At 37.1% G+C, this 26,331-nt stretch overlaps 1 protein-coding gene across 2 annotated transcripts in view; it reads left to right on the top strand.

Annotated features, from left to right (window-relative positions):
- Positions 1 to 26,331, top strand: part of gpc5c (glypican 5c) — a 98,489-nt gene that overhangs the window by 17,620 nt on the left and 54,538 nt on the right. Inside the window, exons 3-5 of one of the 2 annotated variants that reach the window (XM_028021276.1) lie at positions 9,400 to 10,103; positions 24,337 to 24,503; positions 25,479 to 25,535. In XM_028021276.1, the coding sequence (XP_027877077.1) occupies positions 9,400 to 10,103; positions 24,337 to 24,503; positions 25,479 to 25,535 (928 nt within the window). The remainder of the gene's footprint in view (positions 1 to 9,399; positions 10,104 to 24,336; positions 24,504 to 25,478; positions 25,536 to 26,331) is intronic. The other variant, XM_028021277.1, reaches the window with a different exon arrangement.

Genomic DNA, 26,331 nt, shown 5'->3' with positions numbered 1-26,331 from the left:
AAAATATTTCTAATATTTGAATACTTAAACACAGTATGTAAGCAGGGTATTGCAAGTTAAGTTTTATTACGTTTTCCCACAGTAATAGAGTTGTCAAACCAAATTTGAACAGGGTATACCATATATTAATGGGTAGAAAAATGTCTCAATGTTTATTCATAATATAATTTTCCACTAAAATCTGTACTGTTAAAGGTTTGCATTCTTTGAAGATCCACTATATGAGCACAAAAACTATTCCTGAAGATTCTAGGTTGTCAAAGTTGTGTTTTCTCAGCTTGTCTTCTCTGTTCAATGGATTTCAGCCTGTCTGGAGTTTGTCTAACTTGCCGCTGGGAATTTACTGCACTGCCTTTAATTGTTCTGGTATGCCTGTTTTTACTGTGACCTGTCTGACTCAACTTCCCTTATGGTTCAACAGCAAATCCCATAAGCCATGCAATGTTTGCCTGAAAGTTCCAATCAACAACTTTATTAAACTCTGGTAGTTAATCAGCAAAACACCAGTGAGTTTTGATATTAGAAATGTGCCAGTTGAGAAAAAGCAGACATTTAGTAGGGGGAGAAATGCTGCATTTGACCCAAATAAAGTTTTCCTTTGAGGAAAAAGGGAGTGCTATTGAAATGTATTTTAAGGTAAAAGAAGAGCAAAACTACACATTTGGTAGAGATGTATTGTAAAGAGCGCTGCAGTGCTTGTGCAATATCAAGGTATGTTTGGAGTCCATGATTTTAATGCAAAAGTAAAAAAGAATATTAAAGTTTCTGAATTATGAGTCATACTGTTGGTTTATTCCACATTGGGCTTGGATTGGCTCACCTCCTCCGATCTCTCACCAAAGACTCACTTCATTACTCCCACATTCGACTCAACTAACTCCTCCTTACTCCCTATTGGCTCCTTCACCGTTTATTCTACCACTCTCTTCCCTTTGTGCATCGTAACAATTTACAGCTTTTACAGATTTTATCCATTGATCATCCTGTTACAGATCAGTGTATTCCAGTTCAGAATGTATAATTAATTGTAAAAAAAAAAAACAATCATAAATGATGTTCTGAACCTGGCCAGCCATGATGTGTTTGTTTGGTCCACTGCTATAAAACTGGTGTTCAGCCAAACAAACAGAAGTGTGTAATATGTTCCTCACGGGTCATCCATGAAATCATAAAAATAGAAAACTTTTTATTAAGACAAATTTATTCTTATAAAATCTTTGATACTGCAACTTTTTATCAAGGGTTTCTATCATTATTATTATTATTATTTTGCCTTGTTCATGCTAATGACAGTTAAGTACTCAACTGCATTCAGTGTCTACCCCAACATTTCACTATTCGTACAAAAAGCTCATTAATAAAAACAACAACCACACCTTTTATGGTGGTAAATTCCTCATTAGTTTCTGATTTCATTCCACAACATGGGTCTACACAAAAATCTGTTTCATGTTAATCATGTGCTACCCAATGTGTTTCCAATTCTTTCCCAACAAAACGTTTGAGTGCCTTTACTTTTCTTGACTCCCTTCAATATCTTCATCAGTCACATTTGAATACTTTTGTTAATCCTAATCTTTGGGTTTGGAATAACTATTTAGAAGAAAATGCCTCCAGTCTGTGGTGTTCATGAATAATAAACATGAAAGATTCCGACTGATTTTCGTGCTCACCAAATTACTGACTGCCCCCATCAAAGTGTTCAATGACATTCACATAAATACAGACTGTGGAGGCACCACAGTGTTGGTTTTGCTGAACCTCAGTGCAGGATTTGACATGGTTCACCATGACATGTTATAGAAGCAACTGGAGAACTGGGTAGGACTCTGACACAGTGCCTAACTGGTTGAAATCTTTCCTAATGTCAAGAATTTCTTTGTGCCAATTAGTAACTTCTCTTTGGAGCGGACAGAAGTTACGTGGGATACCGTATGGTTCAAACCTCGGATCCCTTCTATGTAATATACTGTATATGTGCGCCCGCTAACTTAAGTTATAATAAATAATAAGATTAGCTACCCTAACTACGCAGATGATATACAGATCTACATTATGATGTAACCAGGGGAACCCATCAGGCACCAAACAGATGCTTGAAACAAATCAGTGGATTTGCCATACCATTCTCCAGCAGAACAGAAACAAAAGTGATGTTATTATCTTTGGACCTAAAGAGGAACAATACAGGGTCAGCTTGCAGCTTCAGTTATTACAGAGATGTGATGAGGTCTGAAATCTAGGTGTAGTGATGGACTTCAGCACCCCCCTGCGCAACTGGCTGCTAGACTTCCTCACCGACAGACCTCAGTCAGTCTGGATCGGACAACACACCTCCGATGTCGTCACCCTCAGCACAGGTTCCCCTCAGGGCTGTGTCCTGAGCCCTCTGCTGTTCACTCTGATGACACACGACTGCGTCCCCTGGTTCGCCACCAACCACATCGTGAAGTTTGCGGACGACACAACGGTGGTGGGCCTTATCAGAGACGACAACGATCTGGACTACAGAGAGGAGGTGGAGCAGCTGGTGGACTGGTGCAGAGACAACAGCCTGATCCTGAACGTTGACAAGACGAAGGAGATGATCGTTGACTTCAGGAAGAACCGGCCCAGCCACGCTCCACTGCTCATCAACAGCTCGGCTGTGGAGGTGGTCAGCAGCACCAAATTCCTGGGGGTGCACATCACTAACAACCTCACCTGGACTGTGAACACCACGTCTCTGGTCAAGTTTGTATTTCCTGCGGAGGATGAGAAGAGCACACCTGCCCCCGCCCATCCTCATGACGTTCTACAGAAGCACCATAGAGAGCATTCTGACCAGCTGCCTCTCTGTGTGGTGTGGAGGCTGCAGCGCTTCCGACTGGAAGAACGTGAGGAGAGTGGTGCGGACAGCAGAGAGGATCATCGGGGCCCTCCTTCCCTCCATTCAGGACATTTCATCCCAGCACTGCATGTCCCGAGGCCGAAACATCATCAGTGACCCCTCACACCCCCACCATGGACTGTTCTCCCTGCTGCCCTCTGGAAAGAGGTTCCGCAGCATCCGGTGCAGGTCCACCAGGTTCCGAAACAGCTTTTTCCCACTTGCCATCAGACTGCTGAACTCTTAACTGGACTGCACTTAAAATCTGGTCTCCACTTTATACCTTGCACATGTACAGAGCTAAATAACTTCCTTTTTACTGTCAGTCCTGCACTTTATATTTTATATTTATATTCATATTTTATACTGTATTTTATTTTTATTCTGGAGTAACCTCACAACATTAAAAGCTCAAAACATCGTCCTGAGCCGTATGCAACAAAATTTCGTTCTGTATTCACCCTGTGCATGTAAAATGACAATAAAGTCCATCTAAGTCTAAGTCTAAGTCTAAGACTCTGGCCTGAAACTTCAGAGGAGCATAAAACAATTACAAAATCATTCTTCTATCACCTAATGAACATTTCCAGGACTGAAGGACTACTGATTTAAAATATTAAGTGAAAAGAATAGGCTGCATTTCTGACTACTGTTTAGTGTTGTTGAAATTTAGGATGTTCAGACTTTTCATTTGGATTCGCTCAATGTGCTGAATACTACATTGTGTAAACCATCAGAAAAAAACACTTTGACCTTTGTCCCTTTGATACTAAGTACTAGAGGTGTCGTCCATCAGCCTGTCAGCAGTCTACAGCAAACACCCTCCATACCCCCCATCAGCCATTTCAACAATCTCATCCACTCACACCTCCCTGACTCCTTCAGCAATTGCCCCTGTCCCCAGTCTTCTCTGTTCCCATCATTCTCTCATCTCCTCCTTTCTTCACCTGTGATCATGTTTCTGTATTTCTGCTAAATAAATTCTGGCTAAATTATCCTGACAATATTTACCCATAATGCATTAAACAAATTTTAACATTAGACAAAGCCCGGTCCCAATTAAATAAAAAAAAAGGTTTTTAAATTATGAATTCTTTTATTAAGAGAAACCAACGTTGCTCTAAGTAAAAAAAATAAAAATAACTATCCCCTTTGTCAAATCAAATGGTGGGACACAATTGAATTTTTTAATCATGTTAATTGCAGGGTATGTAGTTAAACAATTGCAATTAATCACATTTTAACAAAATCTATATATTGACAAAATGAGCAACATTTTAGACTCAGAAACCCCTTTCTGCTGCTAAATTATTGAATAAATAGGCATATCCAAATTCAATTCAAATTCAAAAGTACTCTTTTTTTATTCAGATGACAGCTGATGGCAGAAGAGCTTGATTTTTCTTTCACAGATTATCTGTTTCATACTATTCTGTCTGTCACATCATAGTGACAGTTTTAACAAATATGTAAAAACATATTTTTTTTATAAAAGGGACATACTGCTGCTATAATGGCCAAGACTTTTAAAAAAATATTTTGTCAAAGTCAAAATAAAACATTTTGAAAGGTGTACAAATAATTTTTTACAGCAAGATATCATCCCATCTGTTAGTCTGATAAAACAATGAGGTTTTTTCATAGTTGTTTTGTTGGGTGAATACTGGGGTAGCAGTGGCTACCTAACTGTTTTGGTAGGAGTTCAGTTTTCCAGGTCAACATGCTTGCATGAGCAGCAAACCTGTGCATGTAGTTTCACAGATGACTCATGCTCCTTCTTTAGACTTGGTCAGGCTGTGTTCAAGAGTCACATAAGCAATATGAATCAAAAGATTGATTCAAGAATTTAATAATAGTTTATTACCATTAAAGCAGGAGATTATATGACACTGGAACTCTCGGCTGTAACTCAAGATGATTCCCACTGCCTCAGAGAAGACAGTGTAGATATACGGTCCTTTTGCTAATTAAAACAAGGATATGTAATCTCCACATGTGTCACTATGACACATATCTGTGTGGTGACCTGTTGGAAACCCAAGTCAGTAGAGGGATTAAAATGCTTTTCCTGAGATGATAGTTGGTCAGATTCATTCAGGACTGTCAGGACCGACTGCCAGGATGGGAATGTCCCACAGCTTTATGGTATGAGAACAGTGTCTCCTGTCTCATTATCACAATATTGCTGTACCTCCAAACATATACAAGCAAGCAAAGTTGAAATTGCAGGGCCACATTCTCATCCATCCATACTTTATGCCTAGTTTATCTTGTTGAAGCAATGGCAGTAAAAGCTGAGCAAAAAGGAACACAAACAACGCTGTAGGATCCAGTATTATGGTAGCTTGCTTTAACTTGCAAAGTTTTCCTGCAAGAAAACTTAGCAATTTTCTTGCAGGAATCAGGTCTACAACAAAATATAGAGTGGATTGTAAAATCTTTAAAGGGAGCGTGTACTAGGGATTGTTTTTACTCATCTTATTTTTCTGAGTCGCTGACATTTACTTATTTATTTGTTTCAAAGATAACCCCTTGAGATGTATCATCTCATTTTCTTAGGGGTCCTTAGAAACCATAAAAACAATAATACCAATCATGATAAGCAAATCCAAAATATATATGTCATAGTTGCAAATGGCCCATCCATCCATCCATCCATCCATCCATCCATCCATCCATCCATCCATCTTCCGCTTATCCGGGGTCGGGTCGCGGGGGTAGCAGCTTAAGAAGGGAGGCCCACACTTCCCTCTCCCCAGCCACTTGTTCCAGCTCTTCTGGGGGAATCCTAAGGCGTTCCCAGGCCAGCCGGGAAACATAGTCTCACCAGCGTGTCCTGGGTCTTCCTCCTTTCATTTAAAACATAAATTTTCATGCACTGCGTAAAAATACACATGGCCTTCTTTTCTCACTGTCTGACATTAACTGAGACTAAGCATTTCTTATTTTAGGTCATTAAAGATTGCCAAAAATATTTCTATTTGCTAAATGCCACTGTAATTAAAAATATTTTGAGAGGATGCTTTATTACTGTATCTAACATAAGTTTACATAGACTTATTTTCCCTCATAATAGTTCACTAAAATTTTGGCCAGTTGTTTGAACAGATTACCACAGCACCTTTAGACATCTGGAAATTATACCAAAGGATGAATCAGAGTTTTGGAGGTCCACAGTTCTCTTCCTGATATCTTGACTAAGTTTTTTTTTTAATTTCCAATGATAACACATAATAAAGGGTATGATTGACATATGCTTTGAAATTCCACCAAAGGGGTTTCACCAATTTAGTCAAAGGTTGTAAATTTACCTATCAGCTTACAACCTTACAAAGGCAAGGTATCATCATCCTGGCAAATCCCAAAATATTTAAATGCATAGTAATTTAATGTGAGAAAGGGGAAAAAGAAAAACATGTAATCTCATAAATTTGTCAATATTTTGGCACTTGAGAAAACGCAGATAATGTTTTTTGGTAGTCTTAACTAGCCTAAAACAGGATTGTTCTTTTTGATCAGACAATGAGAGAGAACATAGTTCTGTGTCTTTCTATACAGTGTATGTAAACATTTGGTTTTAAGTATGCATGTAACACAAAAATAATGTACTGGGAGTAACAGTTGGTTGTTTCATTGAAAATATATGAACTACACTGAAGGAAGCTGATTCCTCATAAGCATGGCTGTGTTGTACCAAGTGCTTTCACTATTGGAACCAAAGTAGTACAGCAAGTCAGCTGTTTTCTTTGCAGAAAAGTATTCACATGAGAGTGTTAAACATCCCCAAGTAGTAATTGTAGCTGTTGCTGCAACAGGAGAAACTGCTACTAATACAACTACCTCTTTTACTAGTCATAGAATATAATGTATTTGTGGAGAAATCAGAGCCAATCACAGCAAAGGCAATAAACACTATAGTTGTGACTGAAACCACAGACATACTGCTATGCTTATTTTGAGTCTGATTGTGGCAGCTTCACTATGGTGACACTTAAGTTAAATTGTGCCAGTTAAACATGGGGTATGCTGTGCAGAATGTCAACCAAAGTTGGGTTTTTGTAATTCAAACCAAGTGTTCGCGGATGTCTAAGCGGAAGAAAATCTAAATCTTTAAAGTAACAACATGTCCTTCCTTCAGAAGTACATGTTTGAAGTAAAATCCATGGAGAGACGGGGAAGTGCTCCAGGCCAAGAGCCAAATGGATCCAGATGTCAGTATGTTCACAAGGTGGAGACATCTTGTACAGTAGTTGTCATTCCTTGTTTAAAAAGTTTAATGGAGTTTTTTTTCTATTTTCCTGGCTTTCTTTGTCTCTGACTTTTTTGTTTTTTTTCATTTTTCACATATGTGCCACTCTCTTTGTTAAAACAGCTAAAACACAGAATAGCTGAGGACGGAAACAGAGTGAAACAAGCATCTGGAGCTTACGTGTTTTTAGTGCTGTTTAACCATTTTCTGATGTGTTGTAACAACAGACATTCACCCTTGCAGCCTTGACCTTCAGACATAGTAGCATACTTAACACTCCTGAAGGCTCCATGGGGCATTAAGAGACAGCAAGGTTGGATGAAAATATCTTTTTAACTTTTTCGTAGTTTTTGTAAAAATTAATCTTCACCTTCTCTATTTCTGGCGTTTTTATCCCCTTCGACATCTCTGTGTGGCCTATATTCCGTACTCCTCTTTTTCTTTCCACATGGATTTGCCTTATATCTGTCCCTAGCCTTCACCATTTTCAATTACCATCTCATGTTTTTTTGAGTGCAAACTTCCTTGGTGTTTTCAGGGGCTTTACAAATAAGTTGTGCCTTTTACTGGCGATTGGGGAGTCCCTAAGTGTCACAGACAGTACTCCTATTAGTGCAGCTGTTCATGAGGACATGACTGTTGTTATCCTTCTGTCTGTGACCTGGGAGGGGCAGGGCACATGCAAAAAACACAAAAGCATTAACACGCACATGCACACTCCCACACACACACTTGCTAACAAGCTCTTAGCTGAAGTAGAATCTACACTGGAATGACTCTCTCATGAATGAATGTAACATACGGCAATCTAAAAAATTCCAGAGCACATCAGTAATTCTTTTAAGTAAGCTGTTGCATGTAACATTGGGAGTCAGTGCAGGTATATTCTTATTTTAGAAATGCATGAGTGTATGTAGCCTTCTTTTTGATACAGTCTAAGGGCCATTTTTTCCAACAAAAGCTATGTTGTGACGACTTACTGTTACTTTTGGGCCCAAAGCCCGGATCCCATCAGAAAAGGTGCTGTTTTTAGGTTAGGTTTTAGGTTTAGGACTAGGATATGAATTGAGTTTAGGTTAGGCTTAGGATTAGGCATGTATTGGTAAAGGTTAGGTTTAACCTAACCTAACTGTCTGGGTTAAGCTATAGAAATGTATGAAAAATGAATGCAAGTTGATGCAAAATCCTAGTAAAAGTAAAAAGACAAACTGTGGATGTCTGTGCATGCATACGTGCGTGCGTGTCGGGGTGTGTGCATGTAGGTGTGTGTGGTCATAGTGTTGAATATTGTGTGTGTCCTGGCACCCGAGTTCTCAGGTCTCAGTTTCTGTACAGTTGCTGCTGCTCCTTCATGTCCTGTCATGCTTTCAAGCTTACATCACACCCCAGAGAGTAGTGTTGCATCTAGCACATGCATACACAAACTTACATGAGTATATATATATGCCCAGGGAAGAATGTATGATGGGAAGTGGCATGTCGGAAATATGGCATAAAGTGAAGACACAGTGGGTCATGGGGAGAGGAGAAAGTTTGTAGGGATATAAAAGCATGGGATGTTTGGAAGGGACAGCCTCAGTGGTCAGTCAAATTCATATTAGGTCATATTGAATTGTAATGTGAAATAACCAATTTACATTTTATCCTGGCAGAGTCATAAAAATACAATAATGGAGTGTGTTAGTAAAGCCTGAAATGTGAGAAAAAAATGTGAAGATGTTTTGCCTGGAATAAAAAAAACATGACTTAAACTGCATGACCTCGGTCTGCTGCATTTAGTCATGTTTTAGTTAAGCAAAGTTATGTGTCCAAAAGTGAGGTCAGTATTAGATCTGATTAAATTAAATAATGTTTTTTTTTTCTCTCAGTAATATTTTTTTATATATTCCTGTGGTTTAAGGTGTATTCCAAGAACACAATGCCAGGACTCACTAAGGTCAATTCTTTTAAATTTATTTCAGGACAATTTTCACAGTAATCAATAAAAGTCTTCATCAAACCTACACGAAATAAAGTGTCATAATAAAATACAGGACTTTGTTATGACCTGACATTTTAATGTATTAAACAATGAGACAAAAGATGTGTTCAGTCTGTCCGTCTGCTCAGTTAAGGTTTATTAATTTGCAAGAAGTTACTCGTTGCAATTCAGGAAATGTAAATCTTTATAGCTTCTTTCTTAAAAATATATGAGTCTATCTTTTTCATTAAAAATGAAATGTTCTGTGTTTATAATTCCTTCTTACATATTTTTTCTGTTCATTTTCTCCTCTCCTTGCAGACATGTTTCAGTACCTCCTGTCATTCTCTCAAGGTCACCTAAGTTCACTGTTGGAGGGAACCTACTCATCCCTGTCCCGTCAGGCCTTGCCCCATGTGAATCAACTGTTTTCTTCTCTCTCCCTATACCTACGTGGAGCCAACATTTCCGTTGAGATGACCATTCACAAGTTTTTTAACAACATCTTCCCTATTGTGTATACTCGACTTATAAATCCAGGCATTGGAGGGAGTGTGACAACAAGCAGCACAATGGGTGACTGTCTGCGTATGATCAGACAGGATGTGAAGCCCTTCGGGAATTATCCTGTCACCATGGCTCAGGAACTGGCTGAGGTGTTGGAGGCTGGCAGGCAACTGAGTCTCGCCTTGGATAAAGGACTGGAGGTCATCAATGCAACAGAACATGCCAACCTTAGTAGAGATTGTGTAAAAGGTCTGGCAAAGATGGTGTACTGCTCCCACTGCAGAGGCTTGACACTGATCAAGCCCTGTGCCGGCTACTGCTTGAATGTAATGCGGGGCTGCTTAGCAAGTACGGCAGAGCTGGATCAGCCTTGGAGGATATATATTAGCTCCTTGAAGAAACTAACTCTTGTGATGGCTGGGCACCACAGCCTGGAGCTGGCCATGTTGGGCGTCAGAGGGCATGTTAACGAAGCATTGCTCTATGCACAGATCCATGGTCCACTCATTACTGCTACAGTAAGTACACACAAATAAAATATCTATCAAAACCTTAATAGTTTGCTCCAAAGCAACTAAGCTCTTTATATATATATATATATATATATATATATATATATATATATATATATATATATATACTTCTTTGTTTAATCCCTTTACCTTGTTAGGGTTAAGTGTAAGAATTAGAAATACATTTTTGGTTGCTCGTGGTCTGTGAGTATTTTGTTCACAAGTCTTACAAAAAAACCTGAACACTGCCTTAATGTTGGTGCTGAAACTAATCCAAGAAAAAGAATATTTATTCAAACAGAGCACTTTGCCAAGTGTTCCAAAATTGGCAATGCATCTTAAATTCATCATTGTTGTTTAGGTTCTGACAAGCACAATATTATTTGTCATTGAGAATAATGCAGTGGTCTCAAATATCAAACCTCATACTTTTTGGATTTCACATGGTGTGATTGCAACCATATGCTTTATGTTATATGTGCCTATAACTCATATTTTATATTGTTCCCATTCTCACATGAAGACAGTTCTTGCAATGGAAATCCTACAGTTAAATCCACTGTGAAAGTTGTGATTTTTATTTAACAATACATCCTGGATGCATATCCATACCCTCAGACAGAGTCATGGTTTATAGAAATAAGCAAACAAATAAATCAGTTTGAGTTGGCAGTTTCTTTTTTACACCAATTCATCAGCCAGAACTCTCCATCCATATTCATCTTAAATTATATCCCAGCATACTTTGTGTAGTATTTTATAAACCTAATCATTTTAGGTTGTTAGGAATATACATTTTTGGATTTATTATATCTGATTTAGTTTGATGTTAAGAAACAAAAAAAGTCAGTGCAGCTAAAGGAGGTAATTAAGAGTTTAGAAACAAAAGCTTCCTTTTATCTGTGTTCTCACATATGACTTAATGAAATCACTGTGACCTGTTAGAGAAGTGCCAATTGTTACATGCCAACAATCACTCAGAAAAAGAAAAACATACCCCTTAGCCCATTTATCACCCATCTTTAGATTATTATCTTTGAAACCACAGATTTATAAGGCTAAAAATGTGATACCTGTAAATAGTTTGAAAAGTTTCTCACTCCAGGCAGGTTTCTTGTATTTACCACAAACCAAAAGAAATTGCTTTATTGTACTGCAATGCAGTACATACGCATGCAGTTTTTCTAAAAGTTACACACAAAGAAGCAGAATCTGCATAAAGCAGAAATCAGTATAAAAGAAAATATAATGACTCTTTAGTTACACTTGATGGTTTGCAGAGTGATAACTTCTACTATTCACTGTAGGACTTTACATCAAAAAATTGTATGTGTGCTCTTTACATTTTAAGGCTTATGAAGAATGTTGGATATCATTTGCTTTTAGGAACTCATTCTGCGGTGAGAGCATGAGCACAAGACAGAAGCGATGTGGTCATGTATATTTTGGGAGCCTGGGGTAGGATTATGCCAAGTTGCCACAATTAAGAGAAAGTTGGACAGATTCCAGTAATAAAAAGTACTCTTATTGGGCCCTGGTGGAAATGGTGTTTAGCTATGTTTTCTTTCTATGAATACTGACTTGTTGAATTCGTTTTACAAAATTTCTGTTTGCTGTGCTTGACAGGTTAGAGACTGCGATTTATTGACAAGGTGATAAAAATGTTATAGCTTATTTAACCTGAAAGGAAATTTAATAGTAACTGCTTGGTAAAGATTGCCAGAAATATTAAAATTTTAACATGGGAGGCAAATGTTCTCTTGTAGTTTCGTTTAGTTATTGTGTGCTTATGAGCAAATCATAATCGTGGTGCAGCTCAAGGAGTTTATAGCCAGGTTTATGTACTCCACTTGACATTCCTGCAACACCATTTGACTAAAGTCCAATACTGAAATAAAAATAGAGGTATTGAAGTATCTACAGACTTCAAGAAGATTTGCAGGCATGCCTTAGAAAGTTACTTCAACTAAATCCTTTTTAGGAGAAACTAAGCATTACTTCAGTGGGCAGTAGGGTTGTTAACATCAAATTCTTTGACATTTGTATTTTTTTTTACATTTGATTCTTCATTTATACAAAATAGCATAAAACGCAAAGAGAAATTCTAAGACAAATATTTTGAACAATTCTACATATTTAATTTTTCCCCAGAAAAATAATAATTTCAGTGTAAAATAAACATGACATCTATGCCGAAATCCAAATACTAGGATTTTGTATTTGTAATTGTCCTGCTAATTACAAAATCTAACAATTATTGGCATGCAAATGTTACTACTACTACTACTAGCTACTACTAGCTACTAGCTACTTGAAAATTACATCGATTATGTTGAGTTTTTCTGATAGGCACTGTTGTAGCTTTGAAACTTAACCAACTGTGATTCAACACCAGTAATATTTTAACACTGACAATCTAGATCTTAGAATTCTGCACTTTACTGACACTTTATTACTTTTATAAACTTTATTTATAGGCTGATGTAGTTTTAAAGGAATTGTTACGTCCACAAAGGGCACAACATATTTGAGGACACGAAGACAAAAATGAGGATTCAAAAGTAATTTTTATTTTCAATTCTCTCTACCTTTTTCTTTAAGATGAGCTTCTTTTGATTTTTCTGTGAAGAAAAAGAGAATTAAATCCTCGGTTCCCCGTGTCCCAAAAAAAAAAAAAAGAAAACAAAAATCCCAAAGTATAAACAGAAAGTTGGACCTGATGAGCCGATCAAAAAGAACAAAACGGTACAGCAGGGGGCCAACCCTATACAGGGCCGTCGAAGCCCCTGCTTCCGAACTACAAGAAAAAAGAAACTACTGTTAAAGAAAAATCGAAAACAGGACAACCGGTCCCACCAGGTCAAATTACAACAAAAAAAAAAAACATCAACCAAACAAACAGCTAACAAAAACTACCGTGTGGCAGGCTGGAGACGTGCGCACCGCATCAGAACGCATCCTGGGTGTTGGTTGGGAGTGGGCGTCGCCTTTACCTGGCTCAACCCAGCCTATTTATAGGCGGTCCAACAGCGTCACAAATTAACGGACCAAATTACAAGAAAGAATTATCAAAACTCCAAAGTATATTAAACAACAACAACAAAAATCATACAACTAACTTCTATACAAAATAATCCAAGTGAAAAAAAATAGACAGAAATAAATACAATGTGCCGGAGCACATAACAGGAATGAAGATAACCAAATGAGAGAAAAAGTCAATAAATGAATTGCCGTACAGACTTTGTCATTGAGCTGCACAGTGGCGCAGTTGGTAGCACTGTTGCCTTGCAGCAAGAAGGAGTTTGCATGTTCTCCTTGTGCATGCGTGGGTTCTCTCCGGGTACTCCGGCTTCCTCCCACAGTCCAAAAAAAAAAAAAACATGACTGTTAGGTTAATTGGTCTATCTAAATTCTCCCTAGGGGTGTGTGTGTGAATGGTTGTTTGTCCTGTATGTCTCTGTGTTGCCCTGCGACAGACTGGCGACCTGTCCAGGGTGAACCCGCCTCCCACCTGGAACGTAGCTGGAGATGGGCACCAGCAACCCTCCCGACCCCATTAGGGACAAGGGTGAACAGAAAATGGATGGATGGACTTTGTCATTGAAGTCCTAATGTTTAATTTGAGTGTTTGCACATTTTAGTTCCACTTCTAATCATCCAGGGAGATTTACTTATCAGTCCATTAGCTAATGATTGTAGATGTCTTCAGTTGCTTGCACACACTTGTCCCTGATCTGACCTTTCTTTTTAGCCTGACCAAATTTGAATATTATGATAGCATGCAGCAGCCCTTAACTACAGTGTCCACAGTTTTTCTTACACTGTCTTCAAATCTAACAAGTTACTACTAATTAGGTTATAAGAATACAAAACTGTTGTTTTCAGTGTACAGTTTTCCTCTTTGACCCAATCAGTGATTATTTAAAAATTTGATTATTTTAATAAGTAATGCAATTGTAACAAATCCTGTATTTTGTGTACAAGTGGTTCATTATCTATGAATATGAAATATTTAGATTAGTGTGATTTTTTTTTTCTTGCAGATTTTTAACTGAGCTAAATTGACTTTCACATAAAGGGAGGATACAAGAAAAGGGAAGGTTGTAAATGAGCAGATATGATGCTTTTTTTCATCTGAGGCAAATGAATAACAACAATTCTTATATTTCTTGAAACAGCACAATGACAAAACCTGAACTTTGCTATGTTGCAGCTTAGAAATTAGATCCAAAATTCAAAATTATGACAACTGCCTATCTTTACTTTTTAAGTGCAAGAACTTTGGATGTTGGTTTGGAGGTAGCAGCAAACCAATAAAAAAATAACTTTTGACCTTCCACTTGCATGTATTTAAAGGACTAAAGAAAAGGACTAAAGCTAAAATAGGACAAAGTTAAAAATATGAGGAGGATTAGGATGGATAACTTGATTTTGACTTGGAAAAGTAACATCAAACTGTTTAAGGAATAGGGTAATCTCTTCCTTTTTTTGGTTTACATGGACGTCAACGACCCGAGTGTATGTTGTCATGCATGAGAAAATGCTTTTTTAAAAGTCTCCTTTAATCTTGGCATGATGATGTTGACGGCAGCTGTTGTAAAGTTAACACAAATGCCTAACACATCTGTGTTATGATTTTAGTGGTAACTGTTGGTGCATTGGAAGACTTCAAACGATCGCACGGATTCACAATGTTTCTCTTCACGGACTTCTTTTTTTACCCTCGTATGTTCCACAGTAACCCAGACAAACCAGATTTCATTTTAGCCCTTGTTCTTCTCTTTTTGAGACAATTCTCCCAACATTTGAAATTACACAAATGTTTTGGCACATTTTGTTACAAGGATCTTTACTCCAAAAAATTTACAAAACTGAATGAGAATTGCACAGTCTCTTCCATATTTTAAATACCCACGGGTCGCATTTTCTCATCATCTGCAAATGATTGAATCAGGATAAACAAGCGTCAGCTTTGTGAGGGAAGCTCGGCTTGCTTTATTACAGATTGGAATTTGCCCAGTGTGATATACACGCAGCTGCAGCGCTCTTTAATTAGCCCGACTTTATCTGAAAGAAGAGAGAAATAGGCAGTGTGTGGAGGACTGCTTGACAGAGACGGAGTGATGCAGACAGCATGATTTAGAAAGAATGACGGAGACTTTAAAAAGGCAACATTGAAGAAGTGTCAGAGAGAGACAGATGGGAAGAAGGGCCAGAGGATTGATGTTGTAAGCTGTCTACACTCTCATCTTGAAGGCTTTCCAACTAAGAAGAGGCAGTGAATATTTTTCTGATTAAGTGGTCTGAGTCTGATTGAGGCATTTAGATGTTTGTTTTATGAAGTGGCCTACTGGATTTTTGAGTTTTTTTGTAGTTAATGCAGTACACTAAAAAATCACTGTCCCATCTCTAGATTTTAATTGTCCTGTAAAATTTAATTCTGGGCTAATGTATTCACTTAAATTCCACCAATGGTATCTTTATTCTTAAAGGTAAAGTTCTCTTATTTACAACAGACAACTTAGCTATTAAAAGCATTCATGCATCACCAGATACAACTTTAAAATACATCATATTTAAAATGTGGGCATGTTGTTGGAGATGCACCCATAACAATCTGTAAAACTTTGATCTACAGGCACCAACATTTGGTGTCTCAGATTTTCATAAATTACTAAAAGTAAAGTGATGTAAAAACAGCATTCAAAACATTTTTTTTAGTTCGTCTGCCTTAAACATGTTTGTGTGTGTGCTGTGTGAGAGACAGAGCAGTTGCTGTAAAATACTATTGTACTAATGTTCAAAAGAAAGACTGCATGTTGTTGGAGTTCTCATTACAATGTATTTAGCATCCAATATTGGCATTACTAATTCTAAACACCAATTTTTCTATTCATTCCCTTGGGTCATTATCTTACCTCTGAAATTTCCAAAATGCTGAAAACATTTCCAAATCCAACATGTTTCATAACACAGAGGTTGAAAGATCAAATTAATAAAACTGTCTCACTCTCTCACAGCCTGAATGAATCACAGACTTGTCTCAACTCATTGCTGAAAAAATGGTTTACTTTTAAAACCTTTTACACCTTCTGAGTGTCCTCTGACTTCACTCATTATATTTGGAAAAGTGTTTTCTTTGGCATGACATTGTGCTTGCTGATCAGAAAATACAATTGGGTTGTTGAGTTTCTTGCCAGTGACTGGTCAGGACTAATCTGCTTGATAATTGTCCCACTTTGGTCAACTGCCAATTTCTTTATTCATCGGTAATTATAGTTTTTTCATACACTTTCCTTGCCATCTGTCATTCGGATGGGGAAAAAAAGTACAATGGTTCAGAAGTATTGGTTTTCCACAGTGGCTGAATAAAGTCAACATTTAATCCCCACTTCTATGATTAACCTAAAAACACAACCTAACAGTGCTGCTGAGGAAGGAGATAAATTCTCATATTCCCTAAACGTACCCAAATTCTCCCAGATGCTCCAGAATTTCTGCTGGCAACCATCCAGTCACATGTCTGCTTGTTTAACCTCAAGGCCTCCACCACAACACTGCTGCTCCTCCAAAATAAAGACAAAAGGTATTTCTCTGGCTTTATCCTTCCTACAGACAAAAGTTAATGTGACCAAAAGCTCCAGTGTTTGTGTCCTGCAGGGACAAATCATGAATACCTTTTTTTCGACTCATCTCCTTGCTAAACCGGCCCTGAAATGCTGGTGATTTGTTCAGTTTAACCTAAAAGCAATACAAAATAAGTGGAAATAGTTACTTCATGGGACTTTTGACATCCTGCAATTAGGAGTGGAAATAATTTTTTGCACAATTACACAAATATAATAGCACGCAGCAGTAAAAGCTCCACATATGATGTGAAATTACAAGCTGCCATGGGGTTCTTGTTGGAAAATGTAAAAAAACAACAAACTGGCCAAAGCAAATCTGGAAGAGATTTCTCGTGCCTGGCTACTGGAGTTTTTCCTTTTTTTTCTTTTCTTTTGTTTAGAAACAAAAGCAAAAATGAATACCAAATAAATCTATGAACTGCTATTTACTCAGTTATCTTGTTCAGTTTGCTTGCTTGTTTTTATAGGAACATATGTGCCAAATTACTGTCCTTAAGGGCTTTGATCATTTCCACAAAAATGTTTCTGCTTTGCTTCTGTTATTACTTTTTAGCTGTTAATCTCAAAACATTGCCTTCTGAAACCTTATGAAGCACCGATTTTTAATGCCACATAAAGAGAAGAACAGTGATAAAACTCAAATTAACAGAGTTGTGTTTATAAAATTTACAAATCAAATATAAATCAAAATGGGGAAACACATAAAATTATACATACTGTAAATAAATAATGTGTAAATATTTGTAGGAAACTTTTTGCCATTTTAGACACAAATATTAATATGTATTAAGTGACTACTTTATACAAATTTAACTTTTCTTTACTTGTCTTTCAAAAGTTATGAAACAAACATATGCCCTTGTTTTACTTGGTAAGATGGAAGAAAATGTGCTATGGTGAATATTTCTGCTATTGTGAGAGTCACAGACACTATGTTAATAATAAAACTCTAAAGATGAAAACAAATGGAAACAAAAATATAATGCAGGTGCAGATATATTTTTTGGAACCCTTGCAGCTGAACATATAGTTATTTCCAAATGTGTACCTGCCTTCCTTTGGTACCATTTGGAGTAAATTGAAAACATTTGAAAAGAGTTTTAATGATGGTTTATTTTATAAAGATGTTCTAAAATAATGATCTCAAACTCAAGTACTCAAGAGTTGTTGACTTGCAACTTTTAGATGTGTACCTTGTCCTACACACTTGAAATAAATGGCAAAACAGCCTCACTTGCATGCAGTCAAACTCTACAGAGTTGGAGTCAGGTGTTCTGAAGCAGAGACATCTAAAAGTTGCAGGACACCGGCCCTAGAGGACTGTAGTTTGAGACCACTGTTCTAAAATAACAGACATGTCGGTGCATAGTGAGACTGTTAATCCCTGAATTATAGTCACTTCAAACTAAGTTAGTTAGTACCTTGGTGCTATTAGCCTTTCAGTTTACTCAAGCACAAAATACATGCGGACAAGACCAAAAGTTGCATGTTTTTGCCATGTCGCCTTACAGTTGCTGTATGTAACTTTAATAAAAAATATGTTTTACATACTTGTTGAAACTGTCACTATGCTATGGTAGTATGGTATGATACAGAAATCTGTGAGAAAATGTAAGGTCATCTGCTTTCTCCCAATGCTAACTAGAAACCACCAATCTTAGCCAGGTGGAGGGTGTGTGCAATATCAATCACCCTCAGTGTGGTGCTGCTCATACTCCAACACATATTCCATTTTCCTCCAACTTTTATACATATTACATACTGTACTGCAGCTTTAAGTTCTGTATTTACATAGACAAATGTTAAGCATTGATTTTGAAATATTTTAAAGACCTCAGTTTTGATTGGTGGCGAGGCAGCTTGAGCACTCAGGGAGAATGCTACCTGAGTAGTAGTCAAATAGGCAAATCTACCTGTGGGCAAATGCTGGCATCTCATTGTGAACTACTTTGTCAATTTCTGGTGAATCCTGCAAAAGATGGTGGCACAAAATATTAAATATTGTCATTTTTCTTTAAGTAAATGAAACATTTAATAATCAAAGTTAAAATTAGGATTCTGTTACCGTGTGATAAACAATCAGTGGTGCAACTTAGCATCGTCTCTTTTACTTTATTTCAGGGAACACTTTTTTTCCTGTACCAACACTTTATTCCCCCCCTCATCTGTTCATTTATTCACATTTAACTGAAACTATGAAGTGGAACATATAGATATTCTGTGACTGAAAAAAAGCCCCACAGGAACCCCATCCCACAGTGCTTGAGGTAACAGGGGGCTGAGAAAGTTCCCTTGACTTTACTGGGCAATCCCTTGATAAATAAACTCGAAGGAAAGACCACCGCTGCTATCTGTAAGCCAATACTCCTCTAGAGAAGGGATGGCCCAGGGCTTGGCCCAGATGAAGCTAATTGTCTTGCTGTGTTCCTTTTGCACTTTGTTGCCTTAGGACGATTTAACCATAAAACACACACACATACAAGCACTGCACATTCAGATCAGAATATAGGGGTACACGGCTTCATCTACCCATCTGCACTCCTTTAAATTTAGCATATATCATGCATATTCTGTTGTCTTGCAAAATAGAAAACCTACACCTATAAAGCAAAGATGCAATCTATTGTGTATCTGCTGAAGACTGCAGTAAAAGTCGGGTTTCATTTGACAGCTCAAATGCACAGTAAATGCATGCCTTGTAATTCCCTAAAGAGCTACCCCGCGGACTGCACACATCCCATCAATCTTCTCCCTCCATCAGTCTCAGTCCTGAAGCAATAACACAAGGAATGTTGTACAAAATAGTTGAAATTGGGACGGAATAAAAACAGCAAACTGGTGACCAAACACATGCACGCTGTACACAACATAATTCAAATTGGAACACTGAGCCCAGATATGATTTTTATTCTCACGCCATCATCAGCTTAAAAGATATTCAATGATTGGCTATGATTTAGCTGGTGTCATTATTCAGCATATTGTGAGATTGTCCCGCGAGATTCAACGGTCAGCAGCTCTGTCCTCATAGGACATGTCTCATTTTCTAAAGAGGACACTGTTTATTTTCCCTGCAAAGACTCTGCCTGCTGTTTACTCAGTTCTGTTTTTAGTTAGCAAAAGAACAATTTGTACTAGCATTATTGTTTTGAAATTAAGCACTTTCTCCAATCTTTTCTGGCTTGTTTAGAGGTCCTGTGATTTTGAACTTTTTCTCTGAGGTATGCATGCAAAAATAATGGCTTAATATAAACAGAACTGAGAACAACCTCCTTTGCGTGTTCATGTTTACCTTTTTGTCTTTTTTTAGAATAGCAAAGTGTCAGACAAAGGCAGGTGAGAAATGGCATTGTTCTAAATGGAGGCCTGGACTAGTCTCATGAAAAGATTACATTCTTTGTTTTTTTTTTTCTTTCTACAACAAAAATAGTATCCTAGAACACACCTTTTTTTTGCTGAATTTAAATTACAACTTATTGGTATTTAAAATAATATAAATACATTACTTGCAAAAAATTGAATAGCAAATGTTGATATTGTATTTGTATTTTAGATTTTTACACAATGGTATATTTCAATGTTTATTAACCTTATATTTTGCTTAATATTTTATATTTATTAATTATTTGTATGGTGCCTATAAGCATATATGACTTTTTTTTCTTTAAATTACTACATGTGGAATATGTGGAAGTTCAAGAAGCAGAAATCCACATCTACTTTTTACATCTTATTATATAGACATTTTTTTGCTGTAGTTTATTTCTTTACCCTTTCCTCCTGGATGATCAATTGCCAAGCTAGACTTCATTGTGCATGGTGTTTGTTAAACTATACGCTGCATACTCTTGATTAGCTTAATTGTTTAAGGTAATATGCAGTATGAGAAAAGTAAAGAAAAAAATTTTAGATTTGAGTAGAACAATCTCAGTGTCAGCTCAATGACACTGACGATTTTACCTGAGAAATTTCACTAAAGCTTCTAGCTGATAGCTGCTCCACATATCTGTATTTTCCATAGAGGGCCAGGTAAAAGTTGTTCAACCTGCAACATGTTATTATTACTATACAGAGATTGTTTTATTTCCACAATATATTTCATAATAAGTGACCACAGCAATCAACTCAAAAATCTCACATTACAGAGAAAACTCATTCACCAAAACAGAGACCAGTAATTCACTGATTTATTAAATCCTAATTTCACTGTACAGGCAAATTGAAGTTGTAGACTGATCACACTGGAATCTGATGGAGGTTGCGCTAAATTATCAATGTGAAAAACTACAAATAATTGTTTTTTTGGTTTTTTTGTATTATTGAAAGTTAAATTACAAAAAAGCAAAATGTGGCCAATTTGTCTTCAGACAATCATTTTAAATTGTTCAGATAAAAAATGTCAAAAAACTTGAGGTAATAACTCTGCTCCTTGATGGAAGTCTCATAGGGCAAGTGGGTGGTTCTTTAGTATGTCAAGATGGATTGCATTCAGACTGCTAATCTAATTCAGATAAGAGTGTCCCAGACCGCCCCTGAAGATGGTCAAAGGGAAAATGCCTGATTTTGTGGTCTGATTGCCTTCACACTTTCAATCAGTGGGCAAAAGTTTATGTGACACAAAATTCAGAGTAAAATGTAATGCTAAATACTTGGGATAAACATTTACTAATTGAATTACAAATTTCTCTCACAAACCAGTATAACTTATCCAAGTTAATAATTCCTGCAAAACACAGACTTTCACATGTACCAGGGAAATTTTATGCCATAATCCAAGATCACACATTTTCAGTCTGAAAGCAGGATTTCATGTCTTTTGTTCTCAAAATGTTTAGTACTTTTGCTTACATTCTTATTTTGAAAGCAGGATATCTTTCTTCTCAAAAATTGCAATGATTTTACTCAAAACGTCTCCTCCCGGTTAGACTTAGTCTCTGCTCGGAGCGAATCTTCGCTCGCAAAACTCTCTCCTCGCTTAGTGGAATTTTTCTTCCATAATCCAAGAGCACACATTTTCAGTCTGAAAACAGGATTTCACAGCTTTTGTTCTGTGAAATCAAAAGCTGAAATCAAAACAATACTTTTGTTTACACTTTCATTTTGAAAGCATGTTTTTAGACCTGCCAACTGCTACCGTATGAACATCCTGCCTCTTGACTTTAAGTCATAAAGTATGTGTAATGAATCTTCTGCATTTCATTGAAAGATTGTGTTTCAACTTGAAAAAAGCAGGCATGTGAACCAATCTTTTGGCAGGATGAACCAGATTTGCAAAGGAGGTACATGTAAATGCTTAGGAAAGAAGATGGAATATATTATTTTTAACATTTATAAATATTATAAATATTATAGACATACTATTTCTCTTGATTACATTCATGGTTTTAGTCATATTTACTTATTGACTCCATTATTTCAGTGTGAAAAAAGTTGCACCTTTACTTATTTAAACTGCGTTTCACTACCTTAAAGAGGTCTGAAAGACAAGCACAAAGAACATCAAGGCTCATGCAAGGCACATTTTCTCTGTTCACATTACTTAGCCAAAACAGCTGCTGTACTCTTATTTCTTTTTCCAGGGACAATGAAATGTATATGTGTGTGGATATATCTTCTGTGTTTACATGTGTGGCTGCCTGCATGTGTGGCTGCGGGCTGCTCTACCACATGTGAGTGTGTTTTATGGTTCCAGAGGGAGTTAAGGTTAATGCAGTAAAACAACCTTCCTCGTGCCCAGTGTCTGCTTAAAGAGTGGATTTACTGTGCATGTAGTCAGGAAAAGGTTTAGAGCAAACGGCTACGGTGAAGGCTGAAGTTCTTTTCAGTAGTTTAGGTTGTTATGCTGTGAGTTCTAATTTCAAAGCCACTGACTTTCACTAAGAGATGCAGTTGCTTTTATACAATTTTTATTTGCATGCTACAAGAGATGATTAATCAGCAACACCAAGAAAGAAAGTGAATTTATGATGATATCATAAACAATATATAAGCTCTTAAATATTCTGCTTTCTTCTATCAACTCTTAAAGCTCGTCAAGATTCTTTTGTTTTTGTTTTTTTCCGCAATGTTGGAGGTGAGTTGTTTTGAGAAATACTGTCAACTTAAATTTCCAAAAAATAAAAAAGTAATGTGATACACTGGTGGCAAGTGTGGTCTGAAAAATATCTCATGTCAAGAAGAACACTGAATTAACCATATAATGATATGGCAAAATGGTAAGGAGGTATCATTATACATTTCCCTGGCACATAGTGCCATTTTATAGAGCAGTCAAGTAATTATGTTTCCTTCAGTTTTTATAAATATGCCGTATATATTAAACATAACTTTACAGATGCCTTGAAACATAGAAGCTGCATGCTGCTTCTCCATGTTTGGTTCTGATTCTGGAGATACGGTGTAGACTAGAACCAGAAGACCTGAGTGGTCTGGAAGGTTGATAAAATGACAAAGCAACTTCAATGTATTTTGGTGTTGAGCCATGCAATGATTTATGAAATAAGAAAAGTATTAGAATTGGGGGTGATGTGCTTTCCATAACTGTAATTGTGTTGTGACTATCACAATATATTAACATTTGTTTGGTTTTATTGGGTGTTGCTGCCAGTCTTTGCCTGGTTGCTCTTGAAAAAGAGATTGGTAATCTCAGACATACCTGGTAAATAAAGGTTGCATATATGTAGATGTATACATATTTCTCATTGCATGTAAAAAATGCACATAAAATTTACCTGCCCACTTATTTCATCTGTATTGAAGTTAAATCCTCATTTTCAGGATAGAACTGTTTCAATATATGAAAAACATCTTTAAAAAAAAAAAAAAGTCTGTACTGCCATTTAATAATTATTCTACTAAGTATTTATTCTACTAAAATTGTAGGTTCATTTAACAATTTACAAAGATTGTTCTTATCAGAATTAATTAAATTGACTGGAATCATGACTGTTATTTTTGTATGTTACAATATGAATTGCAAACCAGAGGTAAAAAAAAAAAAAAAGTATTGTGAAGTCCAGTTGGACAATGACTCATCTCTGTAGATAAAGCAGTGCTGGCACTGATCATTTTAAGGACCTATTCAGTCAAGCACAGAAAAGCCATCACAATCTGGCTCTTTTACTAATTGAAGATCACTTAACAACACTGCCTCAAGGCTATTAAGCCAATGAGACAGCATTGATTTTTGTCCCTTTTTCTTCAAAGATCCTGCTTTCACCTCCCCTCTGCTGCAAGGTTTAATTGCTCACAGGAGATATTTGCTACCATTGCCAAATGTGCACACGTGCGCTTACCTCCATGATGTAGTGGAATGTTCTAAATTTACTGTCAGCCCTTCAGGCACTAAATCACTCATTGTAACTGTTTTTACTTCATCACTTCTCTGTTTTTATGTACACCTTTGCATTTACTTTAGTTACTTATCTGACAACCAAAATGGCATTCTCTATCTGAGACAGATCCCATATATCTCATAGTTCACTTGCTTTTAATACTTTCAAATTTGTAGGTGTCAGTGAAGGATTTGCAAGCCACCCTGTAGCTTCACCCACACATTCATACATTCTCCTTGCTTAGCAGGTGTGTGTGCTGTGCTCTCTCCACAGGTGGACAAGGTGTGTGGCCTGTCTACACGGGAACCCCCAAGCATGTGGTCTATGAGACCAGAGGTCACAACCTCTTCCACAACCTTAACTTCACCTTCTCCATCTGCCTCCTCCTCCTCCCATATTTTACCAGTAGAGAAGCTAACAAAGTTTGCCCACTTAAAAAGGTAGGCAGAAGCTTTGAGTTAATGTGAAACAAACTTAAGAAATGCTTGAACCTTATGTATATATTCGCTGTACTGTTAGATTTGTCATAGATTAAGAGGTTGGATATCATTGATTCAAAACTATTACAGCTTCCGTCACTTCACACTGTTCTCCAGTGTTTAGTTGGATTCAAACGCATATACACAGACAAAGTAACTTCTCTCCAGCACCACCCATACTCCCCACCTGGTTCCTGGACCATCGTGTGCCCACAGCAGCTGGTAGGCAGGCGGAGCCTTGGTAAGATCAATCTTGACAGACCACACAATTTCCTGTTTACCCAGACGACCACACCACCAGCACTGCATGCCAGCCAGTGCCGCATTGGAAAGCACACACAAATGAACTAAAGCACTGTTGAGTGCTTGACCTCGTCCCACTCTGTGAATCGTTGCACTGATGCCAAGCCTAGCTGTCACGGCTGGCATGGCACTGCCACTGCCGTTCATAGCAACACAATCCAGTTCACCCGCTTGTTGCCAGCTCTGACCAGAGCTCGTGTGAGCCCTGAAGACTTCAAAGCCACAGCAGCAAAAGAAGAACAGTGGTTGGAAAATGTGAAAGATGATAGAGCCTAGCATTTTTTTTGTACAAAGTAAATCAAAACATTCAGCAGTACTTTGTCTTAATTGTGCATTTCAACTGTTTGCACATGTGCTGATAACTGTTTGAGTGGATTTGGTGACTATAATATGAATTATATTCCATTTTTTGTTTAATTTTCCTGTTATTTTGGTTGAAATTGGTTATTAATTCATATTTGGTTTGACAACTCTGCATGTGCATAATCACTTTCTACCACAGTCAGTTGTGTGTACTTTGTTCATCTTCCCTTCATCCCCTGTCATGCCAACCTTTTTTTTTTCTTGTTTATCTCTCCATGCCCCCTTTTCACCTCCCTGCATTCTCCTGCTTCCAATTCCCATTATTCCCAGTCCATTCCCTCTGAAGCCCTCCAAGACCAATAATCCTAATCTGAGAACACTCTCTAGGTAAGCATAAACCCAAGGCAATGTTTTTCCTCGTTATTTATTCAATATTATGAGATTCCTGCAATAGAAGCAGTTTCTATCAAAATAACTTTCAGTTTGGTTACATTCTAAATACACATTTTTTTGTTACATTGTTTGTGATAGACTAACCTAAAGGGAATGAAAAAAATGTATAATGCATTTCTTTTCAGTAACCATGAAACCCTTACATAGAATTTAGTGCAACCAATTGGCTTGAGAAGTTTGCTTGATTGTTAAAGAGTACATCATGTGCAATTATGAACAAATACCATCAGGAACACACCAAACATGTCGAGGATAAAGGATAAAGTTTTTGACACATTTAAAGCAGACTGGGGTTGCACAACAGTATCTCAAACTTTAAAGTGTATGACATGTTTCTATTAGTATTATTAGTTTAAGTATTTCTCAATTCAGATTGAAATCCTTACCCATTATTCTTAGTTAAAGTTCAATCTGATTGGACAGATTGTTTTTGTGACCAAGAGTCTTTAGCTCTTGTATGGATTTTCAATTGGCTTTTGGCCTGGACTTTAAGTTTACTATTTTAACACATAACCCTTGATCCATTGTAAATCAGTCTGTATCTTTAACAGTTTTTCTATTGGAAGCAAACCTTCACTCCAGTCTCAAGTATTTTGCACCCTCTAATGTTTTTTTTTTGGGGGGGGGGGGGTTTCCCAGGATTACCCTGTTTTTAGCTCCACCTCCCATCATTTCTGACCTCCTTTATTTTCCCTATTGAATAAATTATTCACACAACATGATGCTGCCA

Source organism: Xiphophorus couchianus, chromosome 6 (genome assembly GCF_001444195.1).
Source record: "Xiphophorus couchianus chromosome 6, X_couchianus-1.0, whole genome shotgun sequence".
Taxonomy (NCBI): domain Eukaryota; kingdom Metazoa; phylum Chordata; class Actinopteri; order Cyprinodontiformes; family Poeciliidae; genus Xiphophorus; species Xiphophorus couchianus.
This window is presented reverse-complemented; position numbering and strand designations above follow the sequence as displayed.